The sequence below is a fragment of the Seriola aureovittata genome, chromosome 2, assembly GCF_021018895.1.
Source record: "Seriola aureovittata isolate HTS-2021-v1 ecotype China chromosome 2, ASM2101889v1, whole genome shotgun sequence".
NCBI lineage: Eukaryota > Metazoa > Chordata > Actinopteri > Carangiformes > Carangidae > Seriola > Seriola aureovittata.
In genome coordinates, this window is record NC_079365.1 from 9695143 (window position 1) to 9720608 (window position 25466).

At 39.4% G+C, this 25466-nt stretch overlaps 2 protein-coding genes across 3 annotated transcripts in view; both read left to right on the plus strand.

Moving 5' to 3' along the window:
• Window positions 1-584: 584 nt before the first annotated feature.
• Window positions 585-10652, plus strand: idh3b (isocitrate dehydrogenase (NAD(+)) 3 non-catalytic subunit beta). 2 transcript variants are annotated; one of them, XM_056401880.1, is made up of 11 exons: window positions 585-714; window positions 2310-2483; window positions 3944-4064; window positions 4258-4318; window positions 4412-4544; window positions 5140-5273; window positions 5429-5531; window positions 5825-5971; window positions 6224-6318; window positions 6511-6571; window positions 10092-10652. In XM_056401880.1, exons 1-11 carry the CDS (start codon window positions 661-663, stop codon window positions 10167-10169), a joined length of 1161 nt encoding a protein of 386 aa, XP_056257855.1. In that variant the 5' UTR covers window positions 585-660; the 3' UTR covers window positions 10170-10652. The 2 variants fall into 2 exon arrangements, with proteins under 2 accessions (XP_056257855.1, XP_056257847.1); XM_056401872.1 differs by lacking the exon at window positions 10092-10652 and adding an exon at window positions 8369-9805.
• A 512-nt stretch (window positions 10653-11164) lies between these two features.
• Window positions 11165-25466, plus strand: part of ptpra (protein tyrosine phosphatase receptor type A) — a 29421-nt gene continuing 15119 nt past the window's right edge. Inside the window, exons 1-5 of the mRNA XM_056399664.1 lie at window positions 11165-12333; window positions 12435-12617; window positions 23870-23916; window positions 24174-24255; window positions 24357-24803. Of these exons, the coding sequence (XP_056255639.1) occupies window positions 23896-23916; window positions 24174-24255; window positions 24357-24803 (550 nt within the window). The 5' untranslated portion in view covers window positions 11165-12333; window positions 12435-12617; window positions 23870-23895. The remainder of the gene's footprint in view (window positions 12334-12434; window positions 12618-23869; window positions 23917-24173; window positions 24256-24356; window positions 24804-25466) is intronic.

The following is a 25466-nucleotide window of genomic DNA, read 5'->3' on the forward strand; positions in this document are numbered from 1 at the left end:
CAAAGCTATGGTTGGGACTAAGCCAATGTGGTACATGCTCTAACAGGTGAGTCACCAAGGCGCACCATAATGCAGAGTTTCTATACCAATTAGAAAAGATCAATATTTATTGCATAAAAAGATGTGATAACATATTTATACATATATATATATCAAACGTTACTTTAACCTTATAACGTTGTTTTGTTAATCTGCTAGGAGACATTTAACACATCCAGCAGATACAGAGTAACATTAGCATTCATTTCAAGTCATACTTCTGCCTACCTGATGAAAGTAAAGTTAATCTTAACTCCCCCTTGAAGTCTGTCTGTTTTGCAATGACTTTGTGTCCTCTGACAACATCGAACAGCCTGAGGAGGATAATTCTCACCTTTGTGCACCATGTGGCTTCACACTTCATATTTCATGCAAGGGCAATAGTCCCCTTCAGGTTTTCTAGGTTTTACTCCAAGATAATAGGCTACATGTTTCAGACTGGCAGCTTCCAACGTTTACACCCCCATGTTGGCTGCCTACAATCTGATCTCCAACTGAGGAACAGGGGATTTGCACTCCGTTACGTACCACACCTGCTGCGTCCACCTGGGGGCACTGTTGTTCCGCAGTTAGCGCTGCACGGCTGCGGCACCACAGAAGAAGAAGCAGCTGCGTTGTTGCATGTCCGTGACGATGGCGGCCGCGTTGAGAGGAAGCCTGGTAACATTGGTCAAGGTGAGTGTACTGAGGATGTGTCCAAGCTCATTTGCTTAACTTGTAGGAAAGGAGTGGCAGTAGGTGAAGATGTATTTTGTTCAACTCGAGCATCATGTTATTATAAACTGTCACGGAAGGAGTCACTGACTGGTTCCTTCTGTGTCTCATCGCTAATCATGAGCCTCCTTCATTGACACATCTATGGTCTCCAGATTAAAAGTGATTAACTGCTTTGTGGCTCCATTAACTTCTATCAACTGCTTTAGACGAAAACAAATCTCGGCTAATGTTGGTTGTCCCTAGATACACGTCAAACAAGCCAACGTCATTAGCTAAAACTGTGTCTTTATGGTAGCTAACGTGGCTAACGGACTAACCCTGCCATGGTAACCTCGGTGTCCTCAGTGAAACACCAGTCACTTTTACACTCATCCAGCAGAAGTACACGACTTATCGGGCTCACCACTAGCTAACCGCCTTCAAAAGAGCAGACCAGATAGGAAGTCTGAACTGCCTCTTCAGAAAATGCGCTTGTGATTGGTCTTCGAGAAATCAGCTTTCTCACTCGCCAGACAAATGTCGTCGTGAATCATGTTAAATGAGAAGTTAAATTATCTTTAATTTGTTTACCTTAAAACTTCAGGTGTCATGACTTGTTGAGTTGTCATTTTGACAGATGACTGTTAAGGTGAATTGTTCCTTTTATTTATTCCCTGTAACTCTGTTTTCTGGTTAGTGGATAATGATAATTTAGGATCCTCTTGAAACATCTGCACAATTAAAATCACACCTACATGTGCCTGCCCTAGTGTTATCTAATCAAATAGGCATCGTTGTGACTATCACTGGACAATCCAAACGAAATCCTCTGTCACATTATCACAGTGTATGTTATGTTATATTATAATATTGATGGATATTGTGAAATAGATAATTTTCTTGGTAATCAATTAACAAACTCTTAATACACAACTATTAAAAATTAAATAACCAAACAGGGATTATTGGTTTTGGCTAATCCAGCAAATTAAATACCTGACATTGCTGCAAGAATGATATAATAATCTACTATCACTATTTCCATTAAAAACTTTTCTCCTAAAATTCTTCTCCTAAACTTCTCGTGAAATTGGTCACTAATTTGTAACATTGCCCAAAATGGCCCAATACAGTGCTTCTCGTTTATCTGTCATGAGTCACAGGATGATTAATTAACTCATTATCGATTAATCTGCTAACTATTTTCCAATTAATTAATTTGTTTTGTCTATAGATTGTGAGAAAACATCCATTACAATTTTACAGAGCCAAATGTAACATATTAATCTGTCTGATCATCTGTCCAAAACACATAATTTAATAAAAAATAATAAATCTAAGATCGGGTAAACTCTGTAACTGTTCCCATCTAATGGGCTAAACTGTGACGAGGGGTCACAAGTAGACACTGCTTTGTTTTAAGGGGCGACAAGACAAAAGATTTGGGAAACATTGGCCTCATTTATACAAAGATAATAAAGGGATACTACAATATGATAAAATCTCATCTATACCTGTATTATCCTGTAAACCTAGCCCTACTTGTAGTGATTGTCCTCTTTTCCATCCTTCAGGGCCTGAGCGGCCCCCGGTGGCAGCAGCTGGCATCTCGACCACTGAGTTTATCTGCTGGTCTCTGTGGTCCAGAAGCCCCACCGGCCCGCGCAGATGCTACCTTCAAGGTCACGATGGTACCGGGGGATGGAGTGGGACCTGAGCTGATGACTGCTGTCAAGGAAGTCTTTAAGGTATATTTTGCTAGGACAGAGCTGGAGTTATCGCCATCTTTTGTACTTAAATCATTTGGTGCACAAAATGCAGCAGCTTGGCTTCTTACTGATTTTAACATACGACATCACATCACCTCAATCTTAGCTTTCCTACACTGGCTTCCTGTTAGTTTTAGAATAGATTTTAAGATTTTACTGATCACTTTTAAAGCTTGCATTGGTCTGGCTCCAAGCTACATATCAGAACTGCTGACATCTTATGAGCCAGCCCGCAGCCTTAGCGCCTCAGGCGGGGCTCTCCTGGTCATTCCAAAGTCGAGGCTCAAATGTAAAGGTGACCGTGCTTTTGCTGTCAGGGCCCCCAAGGTTTGGAACGACCTGCTCAAGGAGATAAGGCGTGCAGAATCTGACATCCTTTAACTCGCTTATTAAAACTCACTTTTACAGACTTGCTTTTATGTGATGTCGTCTTCTTACTGTCTGTATTTTTTTTTTATTATCCTATCATATTTATTTATCTTCTAATTGCTTTAGTTCCCTAACATCCTCAATTTTTTTGTATTGCTTTTATTTCCTTTTATTGTTTTTTATGGCTTTCATTTATCCTTATTACCTTTATTTTATTCCTTATTGTTCTATCTCTTTACAAATGTTTTTACCTTTTTCTATTGTTTTTATTTCCTTATCGCTTCTTCGCCTTATTTTAGTGCACTGTTACTTACGGCTTTTACCCCTTTATGCCCTTATTTGTGTTAATTCTTTTTTATCTCATTCTGTTGCTTTATGTTGTTTTAGTGCCTATACCCCCTTTTATTATTCATATCCCCTTTAATTGTTTACATCATCTTACCTTGGTCCTCCTGGTCTCAATTTATGATGTTGGGTTCTTGTGTTGCTTGGGTCGCATGCTTGGGCTCTTATGGGTTTATATGTTGCTGTTGTTGTTGTTGTTGTTGTTGTTGTTGTTTGGGTTCTTCTGCCATTGTTCTCTTGTATGTTTGTGCTTTTATGTCAAAGCACTTTGTTAACTCTTGTTTTTAAATGTGCTTTAAAGGAATCATTATAATTATTATTATTATCATTATTATTATTATTATTATTATCATTATTATTATTAAGCAGAGAACGATTTCCCACAAAACATCCATACTGGAGGATTTTTTTCAACACTCTTGACTCAGTTACCAAAGAAAGTTGTTAGAGATTAAATAACCTTCTTGCAATTAAACAGAAATGCTGCAAGTTAGTAATATGAAATCCATAATGATTAATAAAAACAGCTAAAAAAGCTATAAATATATCAAAGCTATAATATAGCCAGTATTTTTTGATTTTTTTTAAATAAACTTGGACACTAGTAATAATCTAAAACAAGCAAGAGCTTAGAAAATGCTGAAAACAAAATACAGCGTGTGAGGACAGCATGTCAATTTTTAAAATGGTGACTGCTAAAGGTATCTTCTGACTTCTCTCTCCAGGCAGGAGATGTCCCGGTAGAATTTGAGGAGTTCCACCTGAGTGAGGTACAGAACATGGCCAGTGAGGATAAACTGGAGCAAGTCTTGACTTCTATGAAGACCAACAAAGTGGCCATGAAAGGTATTTTTATTTATTTTTTTTATTTTTTTGTCATTGTCATCCTCTCATAGTTCATCTTGGTTTCATACCAGCACAATGTGAGCCATTAAGAAAGATGCAGTGCAGTACATTGGCTAAAATAAAGCACAGTATATGAGGTTATAAGGCAAGCAAATGAACCTAACATATGCTTGCGGTGTGTGTGGTTATCCAGGAAAGATTCACACGCCCATGGAATTCAAAGGGGAACTGGCTTCATATGAGATGAGACTGAGGTAAGAAATCAGTAATGAATGTGTACGTGTACATTTTTTTTCTTTCTGCTTTTTATTTTTTGATTGACTCTACTCTCCCTGTCCATTCCTCAGGCGTAAACTGGACCTGTTTGCTAATGTGGTTCATGTGAACAGCCTGCCGGGCTACAGCACTCGCCACAACAACCTGGACCTGGTCATCATCCGTGAACAGACCGAGGGGGAGTACAGCTCGTTGGAGCATGAGGTAAACAACACTCCTCCTACTCACTGCAGGCACAGGATGGATAGTGGTTTGAAACCCACTTGAAAAAGAAATCTTATTTTTCTTTGAAGAAAGAGATTTCCCATGAACACAGAGAGAGAAATTTGGCCAGTATTAAACTGGAGATTAAAACAAAGATGACTCACTCTGACAGGTGCTGAAATGGTGTATTGTGTGCCTGCGATTGGTTGATTTGTAGCCTTACACTGATTGGTTTGTAGCCTTATTCTGATTGGTTAGTTGATTTGAAGCCGTATTCTGATTCATTGGTTGGTTTGTTGCCATATTCTGATATGTTAATTGGTTTGCAGCTGTATTTTGATTGTTTGGTGTGTAGTCGTATTATTATTGGTTGGTTCTGATTGGTTGATACAGATTGCCAAAAATCGGAATAAAAAATAGCCTCATTCATTAAAATTTAAATAAATATTTTCTGTCAGATATGAGATGGACGACTAAAAAATGCATTTGCTGTATATAGGGTACAGTATGTTTTCATTCTCTTACACTCTGGATTATTCAAATTTCCAATAAAAGTGGCTGTATTAAAATATGTACACCCTTTCTTGCTCTTCAGAGTGTGACGGGTGTGATCGAATGTTTGAAGATCATCACCAGGGAGAAGTCACGGCGCATCGCCAAGTTCGCCTTCGATTATGCCACCAAGAAGGGGAGAAACAAGGTCACAGCTGTTCACAAAGCCAACATCATGTAAGCAAATAGAAACCCCATCCCCTTTTTTTCTCTAATATTTATTTTGTAATCTTTTTCTTCATTTAATTCTTAAAATTGTGGTAACTGGGGTCGTGATTTGCATTACAACCATAGCAACACTTGTCCCCCCATCCCCCTGTGTCTTATTACAGGAAATTAGGTGATGGCTTGTTTCTGCAGAGCTGTGCAGAGGTGGCACAACTGTACCCCAAAATCAAATATGAAAACATAATCATTGACAACTGTTGCATGCAGGTACATACACACTCACTGTTTATTCTTTTGACTTTATTGATAAATGATTTGGTGTAATGCAATGCATATTGTATTTTATACCCAATAGCCTTACAAAATTTGTATTCGTATTTATTTTTTAATAGTTCTCTAGCTGTGCTTAATTAACAAACGGTATGAAGTACTACACTTCTCATCATAATGATTACTAATATTGTTTGTTTACTGACTGGCTAGACGCAGCTGATTAGACTTCAGCTTTACTTTTCCATTCCATATTCAAAGTTGTCATTATCTGTGTTTCGTTGCTGCAGCTGGTCCAGAACCCTTACCAGTTTGACGTGCTGGTGATGCCCAACCTGTACGGTAACATCATCGATAACCTGGCAGCAGGGCTGGTGGGAGGAGCAGGAGTTGTTCCTGGGGAGAGCTACAGCGCAGAGTATGCTGTGTTTGAGACTGTGAGTTTTCACTGACCTGTTCCACTGTTTGTTTCACATGTTTTTCAGAGTTTAGCCAGCCAGTCATTCTCTAGGTCTTCCTCTTTTTTATTTACTGTCGACACTTGCTTGGATGAGAAAATTATAATGGGGCACAATCCAAAATACAAATGGTATTATGAATTGAAATAGTGATACTATTGATTACTAAACTCTTTTCTGGTACTGTCATTCTCATATCATTCTCCATGCCCTGTGTCTTTTCTCTTTCAGGGTGCACGTCACCCCTTTGCACAAGCTGTAGGAAGGAATATTGCCAACCCCACGGCCATGCTGCTCAGTGCTGCTAACATGCTCAGGCACCTCAAGTGAGTCAACTTCTTGGGCCTTGTAGTAACAAGTACACCACATATTACACCGTACCCATGTATCCTCTGTCCTTGTGTAATGCACTTCTCAAACTTTTAGAAAACAGCTTTAAGTGCCTCTCTTTCTGAATGGAGACATGTGTACAAGACGCTTCTGGCCACCTCCTTAATTGTCACCGTATTGTGTTGCAGCCTGGAATATCACTCCCAAATGGTGTCAGATGCTGTCAAGAGGGTCATCAAACAGGGCAAGGTAAGTGTGTGTGTGATTGAGTTGTACTCGTTCAACTGATGCACACTGGTGTGTTGAGCCTGTGAATGTGGAGACACCTGCCATGACATAAACATGTCAGACTGCACTAACAGTATTAACCCCAAAAGGAATAGGTTTACTGCATCTGCAAATACCAGTAGAGCTAGGACTGGGCGATGGCCACTAAATAATACTGCGATATTTTTAGGCTATATTGCAATACACAATAGAGTATATAGCTTGACATTTTGAACTCTCCTCTAAAGCACTCCATAAATGTGCGATTTAAACCCTCGATGCACAAAATCACACCATTATGATGATTCTAGTACCTGCAACATTTGTCTACATTTTGGTTTACTGTACAGGCATTAATGGTTTATATTGGAACAATTTGCTTGCAAAAACGGGGGAAATCTCAATCAAGTTAATGTTTTTTTTTCTGAACCAATTCGTCTACCTTCATCTTCAGTTGCCATTCCTGAACACGTATAAACTCGCTTTGGCGCTTCACTCTTTTCACTGTCCTAAGTTCCCTCCGCTTCAGATACAAAAACACATACGTCACACACGTGTCGCCTACGTCACACACACATGCACCTAGGAGAGTTTTCTGTATGGATGAGGGAGTGTGATACAGATAGAAGAGAGTGAGAGAAGCAAAACGCCAAAGCAATTTTCAAGTCGGTGGCTTAAAACAATTATTTTAATTAAGTGACAATTTCTACTCAATATTCGCAATATCGTCATTTACATCCCATGTGAAAAAAAGCTGCAATACATCGAGTTTATTGGTTATATCGCCCAGTCCTAAGTAGAGCAAAGTAACAAGTGGTAATTCTGCAGAATGAGGATATGTGGAGCCAGCGGGACTTGTTTACCACATATCCTGTCATCCCGTGTTATTGAAATTAACCTTTCTGCTCATTGCTTTTGTGGGTCAGTAACTGCAGTCGCACGTATACAGTGTCATCCTGCTCGCGGCTGAGTTGAGAAAAATAAAACGTACACTAAATGTTAAAGAGTTTCAGTGTGCTGCCCTGAACAGCTTACCACAGAGCTCTGTCATATAAATAAGTCAAATAGCAGCAATGACACTAACTCCTTAAGTGTAATATTACCAGTTCTTGACCCACAAATTATCTGTAATTGATTTACAGTATCTAACGACCTGTAAACTACACTTGAGTGTGTTGGAGAGCCTTTGATTACTTACTTCTGAAGTTGTATATTTATGTGTCTTAACTCCGCTGGCTTTTCTCTTCATTGCTTAATTTAGTCCTTCTTACTGAATGTGCAAGTTGAATGCATTTGTTCCCAGAACTGCATTTTTATATATATATATATATTTTTTTTTTTTTTTTTTTTTTAACTGCCTTTTGCACCTGATCCCTGTTGACACTAACACACACTGACACTAACACTAGCATGAAGTAGGTCAACCTTCTTCCCTCAGATGTCTGCTAAACTGCATGGCCAGTTCAGGTCTAAGAAAAATCACCTTTCAGCAAGAGCAGCTTTAGGGCAGACTTTTTTCCTTCGTTTTTTTGTTTCTCCTCTACATGATGGCAAAACGTGTTTTCAGTTGGGGTGGTGTTGTCTTTGAGACTGCTGTATGAATGTGAGATATGTTTGTTTTTTTTGTTTTTTTTGTCAATTGAAGCAGAGTTTCCTGCATGTTGTCTGAAGTGCCCTTCCTCTCCCTCTTCCCTCTCCTTTTAACTCCCTCCTCTCCTTGTACCCCATTATCCTCCGTGTGTGTGTGTGTGTGTGTGTGTATCTGTGTGCACGTCCCAGGTACGGACACGAGACCTTGGCGGGTACTCTACCACTGGCGACTTTGTGCGTGCTGTTGTGGAAAACCTGCGCCACCGACCTGTTTACTAAGATGTTTCATCACACTCCTCACAGACATTTCCTTAAATCTGGACATTGTCTCAACATGAACTGGACTCATGTTAAGACCCATCTCCCCTCTCACTGACAGTTGTTTTGACAAACACCATCATTTGCATCCTAATGTATATGGTTTATACTGGGTTTGCAGATGTTAACTTGTGTTATACTTTACTAAAAATGTGCAGCTCACGCGGCTTGATCCTCTGTTGCCGCTCTCTGTAGACATCCCTCTGTCCTCATAGTCTGTGCCCATCACTTCGCATCTTTTTGCTTTTTCTGTTTTTTCTTTCCTTTTCATTTGCTTGCGGTTGTTGCTTAATTATCTAAATGTTTCAGACATGTTGTACATGTAGACTACCTCTCTGTTGTCACATTATTTGAAATTCAATATGAAACAAACGACCTGCTAATCTACTTTGACCTCACAGTTCACCAACTGACTTCATATTTTTTACATTACTCAAAACTGAACAATATAAAGATGGAATGCTACTGTACCTCAGTTTATATTATGGTAACACTGCTACATCATGACCCACTAATAACGTAACATTTCTGTCCTACAAGTTTCTCATTGTTTTCAGTAAAACCCTGTTCTTCCATTGCGGTGCTGTAAACACGGCTAAAGCCGTAAAGTGTTACTGTACAGCAAAGGGAAAAAATTCTGTGATATTAATAATCCAGGAAGTATTTTAACATTAACAACTCTGGCAAAGCAAAAATCAAGGAAAGCCAAAAATATTTAGACTCAAGATATATAGTACTCTCAGGTATTGTGCCAATGTTTGTGAGATCATTTTCAGGTGTTTTACCAAACCAAGAAGTTTTATAATGATTCTACAGTTTAACAGCTACAGAGGATCTTCTAATGTGAAGACCATAAACTAGTCCTCTGTGGTGCACAGCTTCTACACCAGGCTGAATTATGAAAATGTATACGATGGATTATCTGCTTAGGGCTTTTGTCGTGTGACAACAAATGAGTAAATGGGTCCTAATTTTTATATTTAAACATTATATCTAAGGACTATTATCAACAAGTTAATATTAGTCATTGTTGTTCATGCCACCAATGCTGTAAGAAATTAAAGCACTGCTGTATCTCACCACTTCATCTATCATGCTTTTCATAGTAATTATTCTCTTTCAAGCCTGTTAAGCTGATTTGTGGAGAATGTTTACCACCACCAGTGTAAACGCTGTCATGTCTTATTATGTTTATCCGATTTTGTTTCCATTTTGTCCACAAATCTTACATGGAAATTTTATACAAATGAAAGTTGGTTACAATTGTGATGGGGTTTTGAATAAATAACATTCTGTCTTCTCTTCGTAGCCAGCGACTTTGAATGATGTGACTGTGCTTGAATACGAATTAATAAGACTAGACGCATGTTTTAGAACAGTATCGTGTTCTCTCACTGTTGAGACATAATATTACATTACTAAAATGAGATGAAACTGATGCTCTCTGAAAGAACATATCTCACTCATCACACTTTGTGCTTTCTGTGAGTGCAGTTTCTAAAGGCTCTCTAACACACTGGCCATGATACTGTATGTGGACATGTGTTGCAGCAGCTGTGCACATAGTAACACACTGTCCTTATGTTTGCAACAGGTGCGCACTGGAGACCTGGGGGGCTATGCAACAAGCGACGAGTTCACCCGGGCTGTCATTGCTAACCTGGCAGTCTAAGCATTGTATTTGCGAATCTGTCAGCTGCTGAGATGCACGCACGCTTTTTGATTTACCTCGTGTTAAACTGATCTCTTCACCGATTGTACACATACAGTACAATATATTCCAGCGTACGCACATTTTCCATCTTAAACACAGTAAAATGTAGATGAAAAGCAGAGCTATAATATCCAAAAACTCTGATTTTCAGTTGAGCATAACAATTAAATATGACATCTAAGGCAAAAAAGAAGAAGTTTGAAAATGCAAAGTCTTATCAGTATAAAACATGTTTCCATGCTGTTACACACGAGCCATTCACATTCTGTTCTCTTGACAAGGTCCTGTAATTTCTACTGAATGGTTTTATGTCTGGACAGTCATCGCTGTCAAAACATGATGTATGCATACTTTCATATTATTTATTAACTTCCAAGTTTTAGCTTAATTGCTCCGTCATTTAACAGGAGATGTGAATAATAAAGAATTCATGAGATACGACATCCTGAGTGGAGAATCCTTGCATGAATGTTAATAGATGACTGTTGCAGTATTTAGTGATATTCAATTTTTATCAGGGCACGTATCACCTCATAGCATGAGGAGCTCCCTGTGTCCAAACATATGTAAGTCAAGAGGAGAGAAGAGTCAAGAAGGTAGAGTGTTTGCTCTAGATCCCCAGGACCATTAAAAAGAATAAGTAGGAAACAAGAAACTGATCAAATACACAATGTTTTTGTCGTTCACAGTGCTAATAGACTTTGGCTACCCCTAATCATTACTGTCTTTATTTTCTTTATTAATTTACTAATATTTGATCCATAAAATAGGTAGAAACTTAAAAAAAAAAAATTTTTTTTTTTTTTTTTTTTTAAATTGTATGTCATTTTTTCTAAACTCAATTTGACTTATTCAAAGTGCTGGTTTTGTCCAACCACTAGCTGAGTATAACAGAAGACTAAGACAAGCAGAAAATATTGACAATTGACAAGCTATACATTTTTTTGGCACGTTTGTTAAAAAAAGAAATATTTCATTGATCAGTTATCAGAATTGTTACCAGTTGATTTTCTGCTGATCAAAAGATCCGTGTCTCAGCTGTAACATATTCCTGCCAACTTATCACTGTTCAGAAGGAGCAAGATTTAACATCTGATTACTTTTAATACAAAAGAAAAAGTAGTACCACTGACAATACTGTTGAAATGATCATCTTTGTTAACTGACATAAGCTATTTCTTTTACTTTCCTGAACTGTTTACTCTCAAGTTTTTTTTTATTCAAGCTGTTTTCTTTAGTTAATCATTTGCTCTCTTAAAAATAAACTGCATCACGCTAATATTAATAGGACACATTGTTACCATGGACCATAAACCTTCAAAAACGTAAACATTTCACATACTTTCATCTAGTAGCAGAAGTATTCAGATCATTTACTTAAGTAAAAGTAAAGTAAGTAACAGATTCACAATATTAAAATACATCTGTACAAGTAAATGACTTGCAATCAAAATTTTCAAAAGTAAAAGTAGGCTACTCATGCAGTGCAGAGTTTGTTACAGCTACTGTTAAGTTATTGTCTCATTATTAATGATGCATTAACATGTAAGTGGTAACTAATGTTTCTGTTGCTTAAGGTGAATCTAATTTTAGCTGTGTCTATACTGTTGAGGGATTTAAAGTTAATAATGTATCATATTTTATAAACTGTTTATTTATTATTATCTCTTAATCTGAGAAGTAACTAACCAACTATAGCATGTTGAATATGTGTCTGGATAAAAATAAAATAGAAGTACCTACACAGAGGCATAAAGCGGAAATATTCAAGTACAACTATCTCGAAACAGTGGAACAGTGAAAGTGAATGGGGGCCCCTTCGTGGACCCTTTGGAGGACCCCTGGCCTCATAAAGGAAGCATTACCAGCAGTAAGTCTTTGGCACAGTCCGGACTGTGTAATACTCGGCTCTGCCAGCAGGTGTCGCTGCGGGCTATGCAGAAACCTAGTGGAGAAGAGACGGGGCCTGGCCTGGGAATTTGCTGCTCGCTTCCCATTCTTCCTATGCAGACAGACACACAACATGGCGGACTAGAATAGTCGACCGACGCGCCCGGATACAGCGGATAAACCGTGGGATTTAATCTCCAGGAAGGCGAAGAAAGTACCCTCCGAAGGGACGGTACGTTAGGGCGAAGTGAGGATTTCTTGTAGAGAGGGGGTGCCTTCCTTGCTTGGATTTAGTAGATAAACTGACTGCGAAGTGTTGACTGTGTGTCCCAGATCGTGCTTCCCTCCTCTGCTATCACCCAGGTCCCCCCACCCCGCTCACACTCTCGGTTCCTGGGGTGTGGAGACTGGGGCCGGGGTTGAAAAACGTGGAAGCGAAAGAGAGGATAAATTCCTGGTTGGCTTTGATTTTTGTATCCCTCCTCCGGGTTTTCTTCGGGTGCTACAGGAGTTGTGGTGAGTTTTCTTGTTTTTGTTGCTTAAAGCCCGAGTCACACTTGTTACAATGTCGGTGTAGCAGCATGTAACTCGCTGTAACATTGTGTCATCCACAAACACTTTGTCCCCCATATTCAGCCTCACAGGCTCCATTACATGAGTATCTGTCTCACAGCGGAGATAAACCCAGGTTTGTGCAGGGAACACGGCTGTATTCAATAGTTGTAACCCTCCTTGTATTGCTTGAACATTTCAGAAGTAGCTCGGAGGCAGGGAGGGAAATTTTTTGGCGAAGGGGGCTCTCAAGAAAAAAGGGGGGCTTAAAGATGAGTGCGACAACATTTCGGAAAGTCGGAGGTTGTAACTCGGTTTGTTGTGCCAACACAGATGCTGTTGCGCTGGCAGTGGAACAAAGACAGGGGGTCCATGTCTGCACTGGAAAGTACACTTTATTGATCAACGCTTTGTTATTACACGTTCAGAGAGGGTGGGGAGCTGGCTGGCTGGCTGGCTGGCTGGCTGGCTGGCTGGGTGGGTGGGTGGGTGGGTGGAGGAACAGGGGGGCTTCATGCGACCCACAACAGGAATTAGGTCGCCCTAACATTAACACGTATGGTCTGTCAAATCACAGCGGCTGCTTTGTGTTTCTTCCTCTGCTCTCTGACATTCAGTCTCATGAGTGTGCATTCCCTTTCACAACCTCTCCCAAAGTTTTTTTTTCTCTCTTTTTTTTAATGATTAATATTCTCCTCTCTTTCTGTTGGGTGTAACCGAGCATACCATTTCAATCTTGAGGGTGCTGAGGTTTTTTCATGTATTTCTATGCCTTTACTTGGACTTCAAGTTACATTTCTCAGCTCATCAGAACATGGATTATTCCTTTAATGGCTTATTTGTCATGAGAAATAGTGGGAATTCAATTTAAGAAAGAAATTGAATGAATGCAGCCGCTGCTTCATTAGAGCCAAACATCAACTAAAGGAACTCTGCTTCAGTAGAAGTCATGTCAAACACTGGAAGGTGAGAGCAGAGAGAAGCATCACACAGGCTGAGGAGGCATGGCAGAGCCTGGCTTGTCCTATCTGAAAAAGAAAAAAAAAAAAAACCCTCTCTGCTATGTCTGCCTGGAGCTTTACTCATCAGGTCTGGACCGATTCACTGAACTCCAGCACATATCCACCATACCTCAGTCTCAGTGCCTTTCCACTTCAGAGGTCATCATGTCATGTTAGGACCACTGAAGTGCAAAACTCAAGCTGCAACTCACAGGGTGCGTCACAGTGTACCAACAGGCCGACCTTGACCTCTGCTTGTCAGGCCTGGACACGTCCACCTCTGTTCCTAAAAGCTGTCGAACCATCTCTGGTTGTCAAGCAGCCCCCTCTCATAAAACTCTGGAAGGAAAAAAAACATTGTGCTTTGGCGACATGACAGATAGAGGCAAAGCTGTTATCATCATGCTCACTCTGTCCATATCTTCTCCAACCTATTTTAAGAAAAGTAGTTATTTCAGTCTTGGGATCCTGAAAGGGTTTTAGCAGAAGTGCTCAAGTTATCCTCACACTGCACTTTTCATGATTGGCCTAGTTTCTAAAAATAAGAATAAAGTACGTCTTGAAATCACCCAGTGGAGTGAAGTTTTGATGGGTGGGTCGTTGAAATTAACTCCATGTTGTGAAATTTCACAATTCAGGGTGCTGAGTGCTGACACAATATTATGAGTTGGCTGTTAGGGTGGGGTAGGAGGTATATTTTTGTTTCCACCTGTTCCACCATGTTTTACTGTGCAAGAGCACTGTAATTCAGCCTCTGACGGGATAAACACAGCTACATTTAGAGGATTATGAAGCATTATGGAGCCTGATTGCAGCTACACGTGACATGTCATTCGGCCTTAATGACATTTATTTCACAATACAGGAAATGAACCAATGTGATGAGTCACAAATCAAATACCTTGCCTGAAGGGGAAGACTTCACCGGGAATCATCCGGTTTTGTTCTGGCCTTCTGTGGATGTGGAGTAGTAATTACGTAATCCCTTCAGATTACTGAGTAAATCTTTGTTTTACATCCTCTTGATGTGGGATGATTGATGTTTCTGGTTCACCACGACTGTGATGAATATGGATAAAAGTTTATTTCTTCTCAGTGGACTTCAAAGTCTAGGTGTGAGTTTGTATTTAAGAAGGGTTTTTAGATGTGTGAGAAGTTTTTTTTAATTTTAAAAAAAAAATCTTTTAATGTAAACTTGCATGATCCAGGTCAAAGTCTAGTTGCCACCTCCTTATTCCTTCATTAGAGTTTATTTTAACTGGGCACTTTCGTCCTGTGGCTGGAAGGTGGGATAATAGTACCAGATGTTGGAGTTATGGATGGAGGGCAGGTTTTGGCAGAAGTCGGTATATTAACATGATTACACTAGACTGTACCGCTATAGCACAACCAGAGGTACATAAATTCATTCATTGTTATACAGTATGTCTTGGGAATGGAGACAGTTAAGTTAATGTGGCCACCATTCACTGTTTCCTGGGCTTAAAATACATGCTTTCTCTTTTTGTTAACGGAAAAGCAAAAATTATGAGCAAAACGACACATTCAATCACATTGTGTTGTGTTTTAGCCGGTTTTCCCTCCTACAGAAAAACTTTGATGTGCTTTTTTTAAACAATGCCTTCGCAGTTGAGGTCAAATTTAAGTTCGCATTCAATACCAGTTGAGAGCCGTAGTTATAAATATTTATATTTGCCCTTGGCATCGGCCTTCGAGTCAGCAAGACCTTTCTTGCCCTGCTGTGAAAAAATGTCCAAAGAACGTGTCAACATGCCTGAGTAATCTTTCAATGCAGCACATGAAAATGGACATAGAAGAAAGGGCATTCTGTAGAAGCAGTATCATGTCACTGCTGTGAAGTTAAGCCTCAGAGGATTGTCTCTTCATCTCAGATGGGCTTCTTATCTTTCAGAGGAATAGGAGGGGGACAAGTGCAGTGGGATGGTCACTTCAGATATGACAACCTTGACTTTGAGTTCTAATTGTGACAGAACCTAAATGACTTGTAAAAGAAAGATTTAAAGTGCGGTAGGGACTTAAGGCAGCGCCAGCTGCCTGTTTTCCTGCTGAATGTAGCTGGATATCGTTTGAAATTTTCAACATTTGATGCCACTTTATACTTGTACTCATTTACGTTTCAGAAATAAATATTGCACGTTTTACTACGTCAGTTATCAGACACTGGTTAGTATACAAATTAAGATTTTATATAAAATAAGAATTTATAGAATATGAATCATTGTTATAGATTGAACTCAAAATTCGATGCACCTCAACCAAGAACAGCAAAAAGCTACTTCAATAATCATTCAGTAATACATATAGTAGTCACTTACAGAAGGCATGTTTCTGCACTGTGTACTTTTACTTTTGGTACTTATAGTACATTTTGCTCTTAATACTTCTACTTTTACTTGTTTAACATTTCAAAACAGGACTTTTACTTGTTAAGCTACTTGTGAGTTTTTTTGCATTGTATTATTGCTGCTGTTAGTTTAATTAACGGTTTGAATATTTACTCCACCACTGGATGTTACTGTGGAGCACCGGTACTAATACAATAAGTACTTGTCTTTTGGTTTCTAAATTAAAACATTTTGGTTTAAACAAACCAAACTTCTTAAATGTTAAATATTGTCTGAACACAAGTGCTGCACAAGAACCTTACAGAGAAGACGAGACAAGACTAAGAATCTGACCAGGCATTTGATGCCAGCTTTCAGAGTTTGGCAGTGTTCGTAATCTGTGACACAGACACACTTTGGTTTATATCAGAAAGGTATTGAAGTTTGCTGCCCAGCCTCAGCTGCATGATGGATGTAGAAATCAGCTTCAGTATATTAGTTTCAAATAGCAAAGGTGATAGTGAGTTGGGTTTCATTGTGGCCCTTCAGCTGCCTGTTTGGCCCCACACCACGCTTCAAGGTCACAGTGGCTTCTGTGGGGAGGCCATGCTTTGCGCCTCCACATCCTCTCTGTGTCCAATGTGGGAAAGCTTGAGAGGCCCCTGGCATGCTCTGTGAGAAACCCCACAACGAAGCGGACACAGAGCAGAGCTCCACTGACTCACCACTTTCACTCATTGAAACGAGTGAGTTCTCTTGATCCGTCCAGCCTGATGGAACCAAATCATCATTACAGGCTTAATAACAGACACAGCGGTCACGCTTGCCCGTATGATTAGCCAGAATAGTAATCCCACGCTTCTCTTCGTCTTTTCATCAACTCACCAGCTCATGAATGAAGCCAACAGGAACACAAACCACACCAGCAGGGAGTAGTATCCCTCAGAAAGGGAAGTCCAGAGGATTGTGGCTGTTGTATGTGGCACTGGGGACATATAATCTGTGGTCTGTTTCAGAGCAAGAGTCCTAGCTGCCCTGAGTTAGGCCTACTTCAGTCTCCTGTGAAGAGAAGCATTCACAGTATTCCTGTTGCCCCGGACCCCCTCCCTCCCTCTCAAGACATAGAAACAGTATTAATATGCCATGAATGGAGACAGACAGACAAGCATTATCTAGCACTGCAGCGACCACTGAAGCAGGATGCCTTGTAGAAAGCCAGAGGGAAATTTTTCTCTGCATGAATGGTGAAGTCCCCTTGACCACCACTGTTGGTGTCATGTCAGCAAGGCCTGTTGGGTTTGTGTCTGTTTGGATTTCAGCTCACCCAATTGCCTCTGGGTGTCTTCTGTGAATCGTTAATGAAATTACTTGATTTTATGAATAATACTAAAGATAGAGGATTCCTGCATTTTTTTTGTAGCTGTGTTCCGTGGCCACATTTTTCATTGGGTTTCAGTCTAATCTACTTTAAACAGCACACAATAAACTGAAGAAATGGCAGCAACTACTAAGTATTCTTATCTGAGGCTAAAGTATTTTCTTTTCCCTTAGAAATCACTTAAAAAAAAAAAAAACTTTCTCCATCTTGAGCTGTTCATTAATTCACGTCCGTGCAGTCGGAAAAGATACACAGTACTTCATCGAAGGCTACAGGTAAATACAAAAGCATCTGTGAAATCCACAGATTTGACTGGAAACTCTCCATATTAAATGACTACCTTGCATTGATCTTGCGTCTTGGCCTTTGGTTGTCATGGAGATGTAATTGGACTTCCTTTATATTCCACCTATAAGTGTTCCTTTCACTGTGTGAATGAAATGGCATGGGAACAGCCCAGCCCTTTCACAACTGTGTGATTGCAACCCTATGAGGTCTGCAGTTGGCTACAGGCAGAGAGGCAACTGTCTTCATTTGTTGGTCATGCTCTCCATTTGCATGTACATGAAGCAAATTCTGCACAATGGTTGACTCAATATAAGTCAGACCTATGTTCACTATGTTGTCTTACATGACTAGATATGAGATCTTAAGATTTTTGTAATGACTTAATTGTGGTCATTGTTACCCATATATATTCAAACATGTTCGGTTTAGTGTATCCTTTGCTTTTATGTTGTATTACTTCTTTTTGCACAGCAAGATGTTCAGGTTTTCTTTATCCTGAACATGTTTGATCAAACGCAGGCGGATGATAAACATCTGTCACAACAGTTAAAGCGAGACTATACAACTTTTGAAAGAAAAATTTACCCATTCTTCCTCTTACAAATGAAAAGCTGATTTCATATGCAGCAAAACACATGCTCAATTTATTGACTGAGGGGTTTTGCAGCTACAGCCTTACCTGGTCTGGTATGGCCAGTAGCTAATGATCGCTAATGTTAGAAAATATCAGATAGAGATATTTTACTAAGTTATTTAGCTAATCTAAGACTTTTCTGTTTCCACTTTTGATCACAGAGGCCACTTTTCATGACAAGTCACATACTTTGAAGTAAACACAAAGTGCTTTATGTCACTAGGTATGTTTACATGGGGCCTAATAAGGGGCGGGCGATCTGAACTTGTAATCACATGACTAGTTGTGCAAATGATTGCCTGGACACAAAACCTGTCACCTGTCAATGCTAAAGGCCTATCTCACAAATCTCGACATCTCCAATTCTTCACCCACAATGCTCTCTTCTGTTTACAAATTGTGTCACCACCAATCACTTTTCTTCTTGCTTAGTTCATATGAAGTATTCATTTGGACAGCACTTCTATTTACTTCTATTTATTCATGCTCTGGTGGAGAACATGTGCCACTATGCCAAGCTCACTGCGGCCGCAGAGCAGAACAAGGACTGCTGTTGCTAGCTGCAGTTAGCTAGCTAGCTGTTTAACAGTTAACAACAGGCTGGTTAGCAGCGACTACTTTTAAAAATAAAAACTTTTAAAAGTAAAAATCTAAATATAGCACCTTTTAATGACACGATCTGTACGATTCATCTGAAAAGTGGATCATATGCCAAAGTAAGATCACCCACCCCTAAGCTTAATATTCAGATTTGAATCGGTTTAAAAGCATCAATAAGAACAAAAATGCTTCATATTAACACCATGAATGAAACCAATTGAAATTTCAATTGGTTGCAGAGGGGTACTTTAAACCTTTTCATAAACTAGTCAAAAGAAAACTTGTACCATTTAAACAATTTAGTCTGATTACTTGATGTAAAAGCATGCGGACGTACGTTTCTCCACTCATGAGGTATTCATCACTTTTGAGCATGTCACACAGCTGTTCCGATTAAATGCATCTGTTAACACCAGACTGTATTAAATCACATCCCATGTTAACAGTTGACCTGAAATCTTCATATGGAATTTAAAAAAAACGTGTGCATGTAACTGCAGCTCTGACGCTTATCTGAGAAATACAAGTAGGCTGTATCTGAATAGTCCTCCATTGTAAGACAGTTTTCTATGGTCAGCTGTTGAAGTCAGATGTCCACACTTTGTATACAGTCAGTTTAACACATGATTCATTTCCCCAGTAGAGTTAACTGGTAACATTGTGTGAAGGATGATGGTATGGTTAATATAGAGTTGAATATTTAAAACTGTTCACTAGTCCTGATATATTATTTAACTGGACACCTGCCATCAGAAATTAGTTTTCTTAGGCAGTGGTTTAAGATTTCGTTTACTACTCAATATATATGCCGATATGGCCAGTAACAAAGTTTTAGTAAAGATGCCTAAACAATGCAGCTTTTTTTATTGAACAAAATATCCCAAACTGATGATTGCACCAATATTAAATAAACATCTTAAAATACAGTTATATAAGTTATATATTATAAATGTTTCCCAGTTTGGTTCAGGAAATATTTGATCAGAGAATAAGTAAACAAGCCTAAGAGTCTACTCAAGCATTCTGTGCCAGTGTTTAATACTGATACTTCTTGATACTCAATGCTGTGGAGAAAGTTTTGTTGTCACTCATCAGGTATTAAGGTTTGTCATACGTTAGTTTGATGCCCAGCCCTGTTGTTACTCCAGTGTAATTTAAGCCAGTGCAGCAGGTTCTGATAGTGCAAGTAAACTTAAAATAACACTAAGGCAAAATAAAGGGTGGAAAAGGAAGAAACCACAGTCATTTTTGATTTCCATCAAAAAGGAAGCTAACGTCCTGTCACATTTCTGTGTTGTGTGTTTCTTATTCCCTCGAGGCAAACCATTGATTTTTGTAGCTTGTTGCTTGTCATAGTGGCAGTTTTGCACTTTGCCATAGGGCAGCTCAACCCCAGTGGTACAGGGCTTCCTGTAAGTGCTCTGCCTTGTCTGAAAAATATTCACATGGTTGCACAACACAAGCCCAAAGTCAGGACAGCGTGAGATGCATGACTACCTTTTGAGTGAATTCATTCTCTAATAGATGGGCATGTACATGTTTCTTCTGTGGGGAATAGCGTGATGAAGCTGTTGGAACTTTTAATATTTGGCTGTCACAATGCAGAGCAGGAGGCTGGATTGAAAGAAAACAGATTAAAGAAAAGTGCTTTATCAGCTAATGTTTATGAAATGTGAGATCAAATCAGTGAAAGTAGGCTGTGAGCCATTTCTTTGTTCTTATGCTTTTAACAAATGTGTTGCAATGGAAAACTCTTCAGCAGCCATTGTAGGAACATTATTAGAGTCTGGTCAGGACACTGATCAGGAGTAATGTACCTCAATGCTTCAATGGTAATGTCCTGTATAATAATATAATAACACAAACAATCGAATAATTACACTAACAGTTTCTTTGTGATGTTTCCTGCATCCTTCACCTTTTGAGTGTGGATTACACAAACCCATCACCCAGAGTATCTTAATAATAGAGAGCACTGACAGCACAAAAACCTAAAAGTGGCACAAATAGAAGCACTTGGCCGCTGCCTCTTAAATTAATGATGTCCTCTACCAACACATAAGTCTCCGAAAAGAACCCCATGCATTCACACACACTCAGGAAGACCACTGCTTCTCAGGAGGATAAAACCCATTAAGATGCATCTCAGGGGAGATGTACTCTTGGGTCGACGCAATCTCTAGATAAAACCCTCTCGGGCTCCTGCAGCATCTGCGAAGTGACGGTTAGCAACAGGACCGGCTTATATCACTTACACCAACACAGTGACACGTCACCCAGCCTCTCTGGATGGCATGCAGAAAACAATGAGTCATGCTTCATTAAGAAAAGGTTACTGAAAAGAAAAGCTTGTTGATGTGAAAATACCCATTTGTAACCTTTGTCTATCACATCGAATTTAGCCTAAAACACACACCAGATGCTGTATGACACTAATTCACACTAAATGGTACCAATTCAAGACCTTGACCATTACAGCTGAGTCACTCTTTTTAATGAGTAATGAATGGGAGGATAGTAGAGGTAGGGTTTTAAGGTTATAATGTGGTTTTGGGGCTAACAGGGTATTTTTAAGTCTATAAAATCATTGACAGGAGAGGAAGGAAGCACTTTGATTTAAAGCTTTACTCAAATCTGGACAAACTGTACGTACAGTGAGACACAGTTCAGCAGCTATAGTGAATATTGTAGGTCATTTTTTGCATACAGTTGTCAATCACTCGCAAAATTTAAATATCTGGTATAATATGAATATAAAACACAGTTTGGCCAGGATACTGATCGACTTGCTTCTTATTAGAGAACTGTGAAAAGTACCAAGAGTGTAAAGGCTGGTTTTCTATCTGGGGGTTGGTATAGATATAATTCGAACTGTTATGATTAGTCAATCAGCACATGTAAAGAAAATTAATTTGCAACAATTTTGATAAAAGTTAATTGATTAAGTAATCTTTCAAACAAAAATGTCAAACATTTACTGGTTCCAGTCTTTTAAATGTGAGGGTTTGCTGCTCGTTCTGGTCATATATGGTAGTAAATTAAATATTTTTGGGGTTTTGGACTGTTGGTCAGACAAAACAAGACATGACTTTGAGCTCTGGGAAACTATGATGAGCATTTTCCACTATTTTTTGAATTTTTATAGACTAAATGATAAGTATGTTAATCAAGAAATGAATCTAAAGATTATTCAACTATGAATATAATCCTTATTTGCAGCCCCAAAGTTGATTTACAGGAAATCAATTGGCAATTATTTAGATAATTGTTTTTAGTCATTTTTTTTTAAAGTCTAGGTTTTTAAACTGAATATATTGACTGATAGTCAGACAAAATAAAGGAAGTTGGAATGGACATTTTTTTAGTTTTCTTACATTTTGACACAGAAAATAATTAGCAGATGAACCAGTAATGAAAACATAACATAAATCCACATTCATAATCAAATTCAGTCAGTCAGCTGTTAGGTAAAGAGCATCATGAGTGATAGATAGAAGACTTTCCTGTCAAATTTATAAACATCTATAAATAGGACAGACACACATCCTTCCTTACATCTATGAAAAGGGGAGCAGGAGGACATTTTGCCAAAATGTTGTCATTGTAAACAAAAAAGGTATTCTTGGCAAAAAAGACTAGACTAAAATCTTTTAAATATTTGCTTGAAGATTTCCATTTTTCTAGGGGCATGAGTCGTGTTTTTGGAAACAGTCATTTGCTGGCTAAATGGATGCTGGGTGAAAGAGAGAGAAGGAGAGCAACAATTGGATTTGTAGGTTAATAGCATCCTCATTGACCACATAACTTGCTCATCATGCCCCATTTCAGGCTGAAGTCAGAGCCAAACAGTGCTGAGCTCAAACCAGAATGTAAGCACTGCAGTGAATGAGCTCAGATCAAAACAGCAGAAGATTGGCAACTGGCACTATTAGAGCTTTTAGCGCCCAATTTATCCTCTGCCCACTGATGCAATAATCCGTGATGTAAAGCATCAGTTTCTGCAGTGTTTGGCTTGGTGCAGCGTTGAAGTATCTCTCTAAGCAGAGGCAGACGGGCTGGATTATTCCAGGGTCAGGACCATGGGATTACGTCCAGGGATTATCACAGCTCAGTCAGGGAGACAACAGCCTTGTTGGCCTCTGAGATTATACAGAAGACTGACAGTCAGTCCGACCGACCACCCAGCCTCCGTCATGCTTTCTCCTACAAGTCTTTCCTCTGGCCCCCACTCGCTCATCCCCATATCAGTGGGTGAAGAGTGTCCTAAATGCTGATTCGCTGTCACTGCAGGAATTTAAACGTGACACTGACTCTGTTTTGGTCATGCTCCAGGTGACGAATGCTCAGTAACAGAGGATTGTTGGTTGGGCATAACAGTTCTTTTATGATGAAACTCTGTTGCAGGAGGGTGTAAGAAACAGACATTTAGTTTATAACAATGAAATACAGGGAAAAGCAGGAACCAACCTTTTTTTTTCCTTTTTTTTTTTTTTTTTACAAAAGATTTAACATTTAATTGAATTAGTAATGTTCAACCAGCAACATTTTCAACAGCATTTTCCAGATATTATTATATGGCAAATGAAAACAAAATCACGTATAAAATAATCAGACAAAATGAAGTGTAAAACAAAACTTACAATAACTCATTTTGTTAGTTTTTAACTACAATTTCCATGGAATCAATAATGATAATGTGATTGGAGCATGTGACAAGGTACAATTCTCTAAGTCAACAAACCATAATATTAAATTATTGCCCAGTCTAAATATGAATTTTGGGGGAATTTATGCTGTTCATGTCTCTTCTGGTACATCACCACGACTCGAATAACGTCATCTAATTCCATTCATCTTGATACTGATCCTACAGAAGCATGTTTCAAGGAGCAAGTTTTACTGATACATTATGTGCCTGAAAGTAACGAAATCCTCTGAGTAATGCTTAAAGTATTCTGTTTGCTTTCTAGGGCCACGGCGTGCGAATGAGTGATTGATGCCAACTTCCCTTCTTCAGGTAAACAACATTTTACACACACAGGATACACTGCAAGTATTTCATTTTCATTTCAAATGTACCAGTATTACCTTCCAAAAATAAGCATGATGGATAAGGATAGAAGATTTAAAAATAAATGTATAGTGGATTGTGGATTATACAATGGATAAACCCTGGTCTGATTGAAACATTTTGAGGTTCACTATCTTTTGTTATCAAATGAGATTTGAGGTTGTTTTTGACTAATATCTTTTTGTCCTTTTTCTGGCATGTAGGGCAGAATGGGTGTGTGTCCCCTGCTCCTGCTGCTCAGTCTAGCCCTCGGGGCCTCCGCCCAGGATCATGCCCCCATCACAAGTACGAACCATGTCCACTGATAACAAATGTCTTTACTCACCTGAAGTTCACAGAGAAAAATTGCAGAACACGTGACCTATTCTTGTTTTCTTTTGTTCCAGGTCCTCCAAATATCACTGCTAAACCCACAGACCCTCCCGCTGCACCCTCCCTCAACTTTACAGTCGCACCCACACCAGCCCTCCCAGGCCCACCCACAACGCTCGCCCCTGCAGTTATCCCGGTGATGACAACAACAACAACAACGACCACCACCACTACAAGCCCAGCTGGTGATAAGGACGTACAAGCTGTGGGTTCCAATGGCACCACAAAAGTTTTGCCAGTTCCTCCACCCCCACCTCAAGCTCCAACTGATGCCCCTCAGGCACCACCGAGCACTGAGTCTCACCCTCCTCCCACCCCAGCAGGGGGAGACAACAGGACCACAGCCTCAACTCCAGACACCCCAACAACAGAGAGTTATGCTGATAAGGATATATTCAGCTTAGAGACAGAGACCAGCACAGAACCCGGAAAGGAGTTCACCTCAGACTCCATCCCACATGGTGAGTGTCGATGCATGTGTAGGACACTGTGTGTCTGTTTTTTTTATTATCCTGAAGACTCTCTTCACTTGGGAACAGATTTAGTGTGAGGATACTTGAAGGATAATTCCAGATCTTCCAGTCTTATTTCCATAGTTTTTGCCATCTTTCCTATCTACGGTGGCCCTGAGAGCTCAACGCACTACAACTTAGGAAAACACATGCAAAGACACAAACACGCTGCAAATTCAGTCCTACAACACGACGGAAGTGTTTCCTGGGGACAATAAAAAGTGTTGAACCCGGCTGGGACTTGATGTTCAATGCCAAATTGTGACTTTTGAAGTTAAAAGCACTGGATAACAATTGCATCCCAGTCGGGTTCATCACTTTCTTTCTTTTTCAGTTATTTTTTTGTCTTTTAATTCTGATAGTGAGTGTGAGAGAGGATGATATGGTGCAAAGGGTCACGGGTTGGACTCGATCCCTGGCCCCTGCGGTTAGGATTATGCCTTCATGGGACTATTGTAGTTGTGGGTGCACACAGTCTTCTTGTGCAATGAGGGATTATTACTGACATGTCAGATACCCTCAGTTTTGCTTTTACCTTCAAGTCGAGTGGTTTGAATAAACTGTTTGCTTGTTTACAACCTGTATGATTATTCAACTACTCGTGTTTTATAA